This window comes from Phascolarctos cinereus, unplaced genomic scaffold (genome assembly GCF_003287225.1).
Source record: "Phascolarctos cinereus isolate Bilbo 61053 unplaced genomic scaffold, phaCin_HiC Scaffold_2;HRSCAF=192, whole genome shotgun sequence".
In the NCBI taxonomy this organism is placed as follows: Eukaryota; Metazoa; Chordata; class Mammalia; order Diprotodontia; family Phascolarctidae; genus Phascolarctos; species Phascolarctos cinereus.
Window position 1 is genome coordinate 21,081,630 of NW_027555625.1, and position 7,302 is coordinate 21,088,931.

The following is a 7,302-nucleotide window of genomic DNA, read 5'->3' on the forward strand; positions in this document are numbered from 1 at the left end:
AGTGAATAACATACATACTCCATTGAGTATAGAAATCTATCTTACCCTACAGGAAAGTAAGGGGGAAGGGGAGTGATAGAAGGGAGGGCAGATTGAAGGAAGGGGTAGTCAGAAGCAAAACAAAATTTGAGGAGGGACAAAGGAGAGATAATAGCTTAAATAGGGGGGAGGATAGGATGGAGGGAAATACAGTTAGTCTTCCACAACATGACTACTATGGATATGTTTTGCATGACTACACATGTATAACCTATATTGAATTGCTTGCCTTCTCAACGGGGGGGGGGGAGGGAGGAAGGGAGAGAATTTGGACCTTAAAGTTTTAAAAATAAATGTTAAAAATTATGTTTACATGAAACCGAGGGAAAATAAAATACTAAATAATTTTTTTTAAAAAGATGCTTCAGTGATTTCCTATTGCTTCTACGATAACACACGAACATGAGGTGAGAAACAAATCAGGAAGACCCAAGTTCAAATCCAGCTTCCAGCTTCAGGTGCTTCCTAGCTGGGCAAATCACTTAACTTCTTTTTGCCTCAGTTTCCTTCTCTGTAAAATGGGGATGGTAACAGTTCCTGCCTCCCAGGGTTGTTGTGAAGATTAAATGAGATAATATTTGGCATATAAGCTCTTGATAAGTGGGCATTGAATTTAACGGAATGGAATTGACTCTCCCATTTTATAGATGAGGAAAGAGATGGAGAATTACAATGGAAAGGATTCTAGATTTGGAGGGAAAGGACTTGGGCTCTGCTCCCATGTGTCCTTATTACTTAATAATAATAGCCTCACATAGTGAATCCTCAAAAGTTCAGAAAGCATTTTAAGTCATCTCTGTGACCTTGTTACTGCACCCACAAGTGGATATCCACATGGGGACAATAGCTTGGTGGCAATAAATGCCTATGATGGACTCATCTCAGCCTGTGCTACCTGTGGTCGCACAGATCACAATCTCCAAGCGTTTGAATTCGTTCAGAGTGTCATGTCAGGGTTTGGCCATCAGGTGGCATTCTATCCGAACTATTCATCTACCTACGGAAGTTGTTTGGTTGTGTCAGACTCTCCGTGAACCCATTGGGGGTTTTCTTGGCCATTTCCTTCTCCAGCTCATTTTATAGATGAGAGAAACTGAGGCAATCAGGGTTAAGTGACTTGCCCAGGGTCACACAGCTAGTAAGTATCTGAGGTCAGATTTGACCTCAGGAAAATGAGTCTTTAGGCAGTTAGGTGGCATGGTGGACAGAATGCCAAGCCTGCAGTCAGAAAGACCTGAGTTAAAATCCTGCCTTGTGGATTAACAGAAAGCGGAGGAGTTTAAATCCTCCCCCTATCCCACCAACATAGCTACTACTCACTAGGCACAGGGTTGGTACTAGCTGCAGTTGCTCAGCTGATTTTGGGTAATGGCAGGCATAGTGTGGCCCCCCAAACATTCCAGCATCCCTCTCATCCTCCATCTCCCCCTCCTTCTCCCATCAAGGCTTCCATCTTTCCTCTAGAAGTCAGAATCTGAAACAAGAGAGAGAGGCAGGGAAGCCTAGAAAAGCACTCAGTGCAGACAGCAAGTTTTCATCCTGCCTTGCAGGTCCTGCTCCTATCACAAAGAGGGGAAAGAGAGGGGCGGGGAGTCCTCTTCCTGTGCCAGGGACATCACTCTTTCTCCCTGAACCATTTCCTTGAGGCCAGATTATCCCACAGAGGCAACAGGGTGAGGCAAATTCTCCTAGGCTATTTATCATCTGAACCTCACAAAAATCACTGGAGAGAAAGATACTTCTAGAATTATTATCCCTATTTTACAGATAGTGAAACTGAGACTTTGATGAGCTGATTTATACACAGTCGTGGAGTTAATAATCAATCAACGAGAATTTATTAAACACTTACAAAGTGTCAGGCACTGTACACAAAGAAAGGCAAACATACAGCCCCTGCCCGCAAGGAGCTCTCATTCTAATGGGGAAGAAAACATATGAAGAGCTGGGATCTATACAGAGAAGATGAAGTCCATCTCAAAAGGAGGGGGCATCAGCAGCTTGGGAAGTAGTGGGGACCAAGAAGGAGCCCTGAAGAAGGTGGGATTTGAGTTGGGACTTGAAGGAAGCCAAGGAAACTGAGAGGTGCAGCTGAGGGGTGGGGCAGAGATTCCTGAAGTGGGAGGCAGCCAGGGCAAAGGCATGGAGGTGGGAGATTCCTGGGAAATGGAGCATCTTGCTCTAGGAACTGCAAGGAGGCCTGTGCAGCTGGATGGTAGAGTTTATGGAGGGGAGCAAAGGGTAAGAAGGCTGGAAAGGTAGCAAGGGACCAGGTTACACAGAGGAGTTATATTTGTTCTTGGAGGTAATCGGGAGCCGTTGGAGCTCTTTGAGCAGGGGTGGTGTGTGTATGACAGGATCAGAACTATACTTTAGGGAAATCAGCTTGGCGTCTAGGTGTTGGAAATGGATAGAACACCCGGTCTGGAGTCAGGAAGACACCAGTACAAATCCAGCCTCATTTACCTACTAATTGTGCAACCCTAGAAAAGTCACTCAATCTGTCTTCCTCAGTCGCCTTAACTGTAAAATGAGGATAATAATAGCACCAACCTTGCTGAGTTGCTGTGAGGATCAAATGAGATAATATTTGTAGAGCACCTGACACCTAGTAGGCACTTAATCAATGCTTATTCTCTTTCCCCCACTCTTCCCCTCAGCAGCTGAATAGAAGATGGCTTGTTGGATTTGAGCCCGTGTCTTGCTGTCTCCAAGTCTTGGGCTCCCTGGGTTAGACCACACTGACTTTCTGGGATTCAGTGTCCTCCTCTTGCCAGAAGTAGGAATTAGATGATCTCTGAGCTTCCACCCAGTTCTGAATGATGTGATTCTAAATATGGACTTTTCATTTTCCATCCCTGGGGGTGACCTATTTACCATCCTGGTAGAACTGGAAGGAATCTTAGTACACACGTATCAGTGACTGATCCTCTTACCTTTCCATGTACCCTGAGCATTTACCAGCAGAAGAGTTGGCACTAAATGTTAGGCGGTTTCCTTCTGTTCATTGCCTACCAAAGATGTCCCTTCCTAGCCTATTTCTATCCTTTCCTATTGAGGTGGCTGCTGGGGCCTGGAGTCAGGAAGACCTGGGTCAAATCTGGCCTCAGATACTTAGCTGTATGATCCTGACCTCGGGGGAGAAGCTGTAGAGGTAAGTTTAAACTAGATGTCAAGAAGAACTCCCTAACACTTAGATTTATTGCAGAGTGGAGTGGGTTTCCTTGGGAGGGAGTGGGTGCCCCCTCACTGGATGTCTTACAGCAGAGGCCAGATGACCATCTCTCAGGCAGACTATAAAAGGGACTCTCATTTGGACGGGGGTGGGACAAGATGGCATTAAGATGCCTTCCGGATCTGAAATGCTGTGATTTTGAAAACATGCTACAAAGGTAGGAGGGCCAAAAGCATGATGTAGATATGGAACAGCATCATAGTGATGGGTAGCAATGGTTGTATTCAGGTGTCAAACCTTGAAGATTCTCGTGCTCCCACCTGTCATTTCCTCCTGCCTCCAGGCTTCTATCTCTTGGTTCCCACTGCCCCTGATGCCCCAGCTTCTTCTCTGTGCTCGTCCTTCCCATGTTCAGTTCTTGGGTCCTCGCTGTGCACTCACTCACCTCTGGCACCTTGTTCCATGGCCATGGGAAAGGAACATTTGAGATCCCCTGGGAAACGACCTTCCTGGTCTACTTTCTGGGAGAAATTATGACCTGGCTCTTCTGGGAAGCAAATATTTCTCATGCCAGCACTTTCTCTTTCTGGGAAGAGACCAGTCTTAATTCCTGGCCACCCCATCCTCCCCTTTCCATTCCCTCCTGTTTTATTCTTCCACTAGACTCTTACCCTTCTCTCTCTCTATAAAGGCCCATGCAGGCCCTGGCTGGATATGTTGATCCAGGCACTAGCCAAATGGTAAGTGGGGAAATTGGAGGGGAGGACCATTCCAGGAATAGGGACCATCCTCCCCTACTTAGGAGAGGCATCCCTCCTGGTAAGGTTACAGCAGCTCTGGACCTGCTCCAGGGGCCCTGGGATCTCTCTAAATCGCAGATCTCCAGATTTCCCCATGCCCAGGGAAGGGGAGGCTGAAAACCTTGGGCAGTAAGAGGGGTGGGTTGGTAGAAGGGACCCCTGAAGAGAAGAGGGAGGAATAGGATCTCTGCAGTCCTCTCCTTCACCCTGGCTGCCCTCAGAGTCCAGTGCTTCTCAGGGTCTCAGGGTCTTCTCTACTTCTATAGACACAATGCTGTCTCCCCAGCCTCTGCAGGCTTCTCTTGTGCTGCACGCTGCTCCCAGATCTGGTCCTGGGTGAGTCACTCCTGGACAGTGGTGATATGCTCCCTGCCCTCTCCTATCTACTACTAAAGCCAGGCAGAGAAAACGGGTTCCACTGGGCTCAGTTTGAGTGCCTACGTGATGTGATGCAACCAGGTGACCATGAAAATAGTGCTGGCATTGGCATCAGCGGTCACAGACTTACCTGTGTGACCGTAGAGAAATCCCTTTACCTCTCTGTGTGCTGGGTCTCCCATCTGTAAAATTTAGGGGTTAGACTAGACGGTCTCTACAGACCCCTCCCCCTTGAAATCTATGGTCTCATGACCTTAGTCCAACCTTCTCATTTTACAGATAAAGAAACTGAGGCTACGAGAGGCAACATCACTTGCCTAAGGTCACACAATGAGCTTTTATTGAGCACCTCTTATGTTCCAGGAATATTTAAGTTCTTTATACATACATAGACACACACACACACACACACACACACATCTTATCATTTGATCCTCATAGCAACCTTAAGAGATAGGCATTATCATTCCTATTTTACAGTTGAGGAAACTGAGGCAGACAGAGGGGATTCTGTGGTTCTGCATAGAAGAGCTCCAAGGAGCCTTCCAGATTTAGAACCTCCGATCCTATTCTGAATCAGAGAGGAGAGAATTCAGGGGCCTCATTGGTGGGATTCCTTCTGACCGCATCCCCTGCCCCTAGCAGGACTCCCCACTTCTCATTTTGCTCCTTTCTATCCTCTGCCCTCAGGCCAGATTTCCAAATGGACCACTCCCCTGCAGATCTCCTGCCCAGAAAGATCCAAGACCTATGGCTCCTATTGCTATGGAATATTCCAACAACCAAAGACCTGGAACTCTGCAGAGGTGCTTGGGTGTGGTTACAGCAAACCCTGTACCAGGTGGGTGGGTGGGGGTGTTTGCCTCTTTGCCTCAGGGTTCCTTGGGTCAATGCCATGGTATGAGGATGAGATGCCACCTTCATCACCCCCTAATCTGACCCAGATGTCATCCATGTATTTTTCCTGTCCTATCGAGATCCTCAATCCTCCCCCCCATTCCCACCTGCCCTCATGTGGCCTTCTCTGTAAGGACAGGACCTCCCCAAGCCCCCCCAGTCCTTGTCTTTTCTAATCTCCCTAGCTGTCCTTTCCTCCACCCTTCCCTCCTGCCACAGATCCTCACAGGGTGGTGAACCCTCCTCTGCCTCTTCTTCACCCCACCCCTTCCATGTGCCCTCTTTTCTTCTCCACAGCTGAACTGTCAGAGCCTGCCCTCAGGTCATCTCTTGTCCTTGATGAATGAGTCAGAAGCTGCTTTTGTGGCTGCCCTGGCCACTCAGAGTTTAGGAGAGAATCGGAGTCACCTCTGGATTGGCCTTCACGACCCCTCCCAGGTTCGTTCTCCCCACCCACCCCCATCTACTGTCTATCTCCTCTCTTTGAATTGAGGAAGAGGGAAACAGGGGGAAAGGAAGAGCCCCTGAGGCTAGGAGGATATTCCGTGGGGTGTCTGACCTTCTTTCCTGGGCCCATGGTCATGCCCAGTGCTGCTTCTCTGTCCTCAGTCTTCACCATGAGGCCATCCCATGCAGAGACCCATTGTTCAGCACCAATCATGGTTGTTCCTTTGGGTTTACTTGGGAGAAGGGGAACGGAAGTGGATGGGCTACTTCCAGTTCCCCTGTGCTGGAGGTTTTCAAAAAGAGGCTGATAGTCATGGGAGGTATCAGAATGTAAGGCAGGAGTCCTGGATTGGAAGTCAGAGAACTTGGGTTCAAATCCCAAATCTGCCACTGTAACCTGCGTGACCTTGGGCTAGTAATATTTCTGAGTCTAGAGGTGGTAGATGAGGTGATCTCAGGTACCTTCTGACTTGAAATCAATGATAATAATAATAGCTAGCAATGATAATAATAATAATATCACTTTAAGGTTTGCCAAGTGCTTTCTTCATTGTGTTTGATATGATCCTTATAACAACCCTTACAGGTAGGTGCTATTATTATCCCCATTTTAGAGATGAGGAAACTGAGGCAGACAGAAGTCAAGTGACTTGCCCAAGGTCACACAGCCTGCATGTATCTGAGGCAGGATTCAAATTTAGTTATTTCTGACTCTAGTATTTTCTTCACTATACCGCAGGTTGCCTTTATTATGATGTTGTCTATCTGTTGGGTGATTGCCAGAGGGGATTTTTGTACAGGTGCGGGTGGGACTCAATGTCCTCTGACATTGCCTCTGGACTCCCCTCCTCAGAACATCTGCTGGCGCTGGAGTGACAATGCCACACTGACTTTAGTTACCTGGGAGAAAGGAGCCCCCACTAAAACCACCCTCAAGTTCTGTGTGAGTCTGTCTCCACGCTCAGGTGAGAGGAAAAAAACCCTTTCCCTTCAGTTCTACCCCTTCCCCTAAGTCACACAGGACACTTGGTGAGTTGAAGCTGCTAAAGGGACTCTTCTTCCCTCTCCCTCTTGCTCACTCCTTTTATTCCCTCCCTTCCTCAAATCTTTCTTCTGCAGGTCATAAATCTATATTCCACTTGTGGGGTCATGCAGCTCCTGAGGTCGAGGGCCACTAGGGTGGGGACCACTTTCCCTTTTCTCTTTGTCTTCAGGGTTTCTACAATGGAAGAATCAACACTGTAATGAGGAGCTCCCCTTTATCTGCAAGTTCTCAGCCTAGAGTGGGGGCTGGAGGGAGGAGGGAGCTGATCATGAAGTCACAGAGGAGCTAGGAGTGGACTCAGAGGACCAGGGGGGTGGCCTCTGCCCTCCCCAAGACACCTCTCCTCCTCTTCCTCACCCTCCCTTTCCTTTCCTGCCTCTTCCCTCCCCCTTATTCTTCTCCCCTTCCTTTCCCTCATTTTCTCTCCCTTCTCCTCCCCATTTTCTTCCCTCTCTTCCTCTCTTCTGTCCCATCTCTTCTCCTCTTCTTTCCCCTCCATTCCCTCTCCCTTCCCTTTTTCT

General features: G+C 47.9%; 1 protein-coding gene across 1 annotated transcript; it reads left to right on the forward strand.

The window, feature by feature from the left end:
- The first annotated feature begins 441 nt into the window (after window positions 1-441).
- On the forward strand, window positions 442-7,018 carry LOC110218431 (lithostathine-1-beta-like). The gene is made up of 5 exons (XM_078149104.1): window positions 442-446; window positions 4,236-4,350; window positions 5,587-5,727; window positions 6,590-6,701; window positions 6,951-7,018. The coding sequence occupies exons 1-5, from the start codon at window positions 442-444 to the stop codon at window positions 7,016-7,018; spliced, it is 441 nt and encodes a 146-aa protein (XP_078005230.1).
- The last annotated feature ends 284 nt before the right edge of the window (window positions 7,019-7,302 follow it).

Excerpts from the sequence above, each read along its gene's own strand:
- LOC110218431 (XM_078149104.1), top strand. Across the intron at positions 4,351-5,586 it reads GCTCCCAGATCTGGTCCTGG|CTGAACTGTCAGAGCCTGCC; the intron begins GTGAGTCACTCC and ends TCTTCTCCACAG. Across the intron at positions 5,728-6,589 it reads GCCTTCACGACCCCTCCCAG|AACATCTGCTGGCGCTGGAG; the intron begins GTTCGTTCTCCC and ends TCCCCTCCTCAG.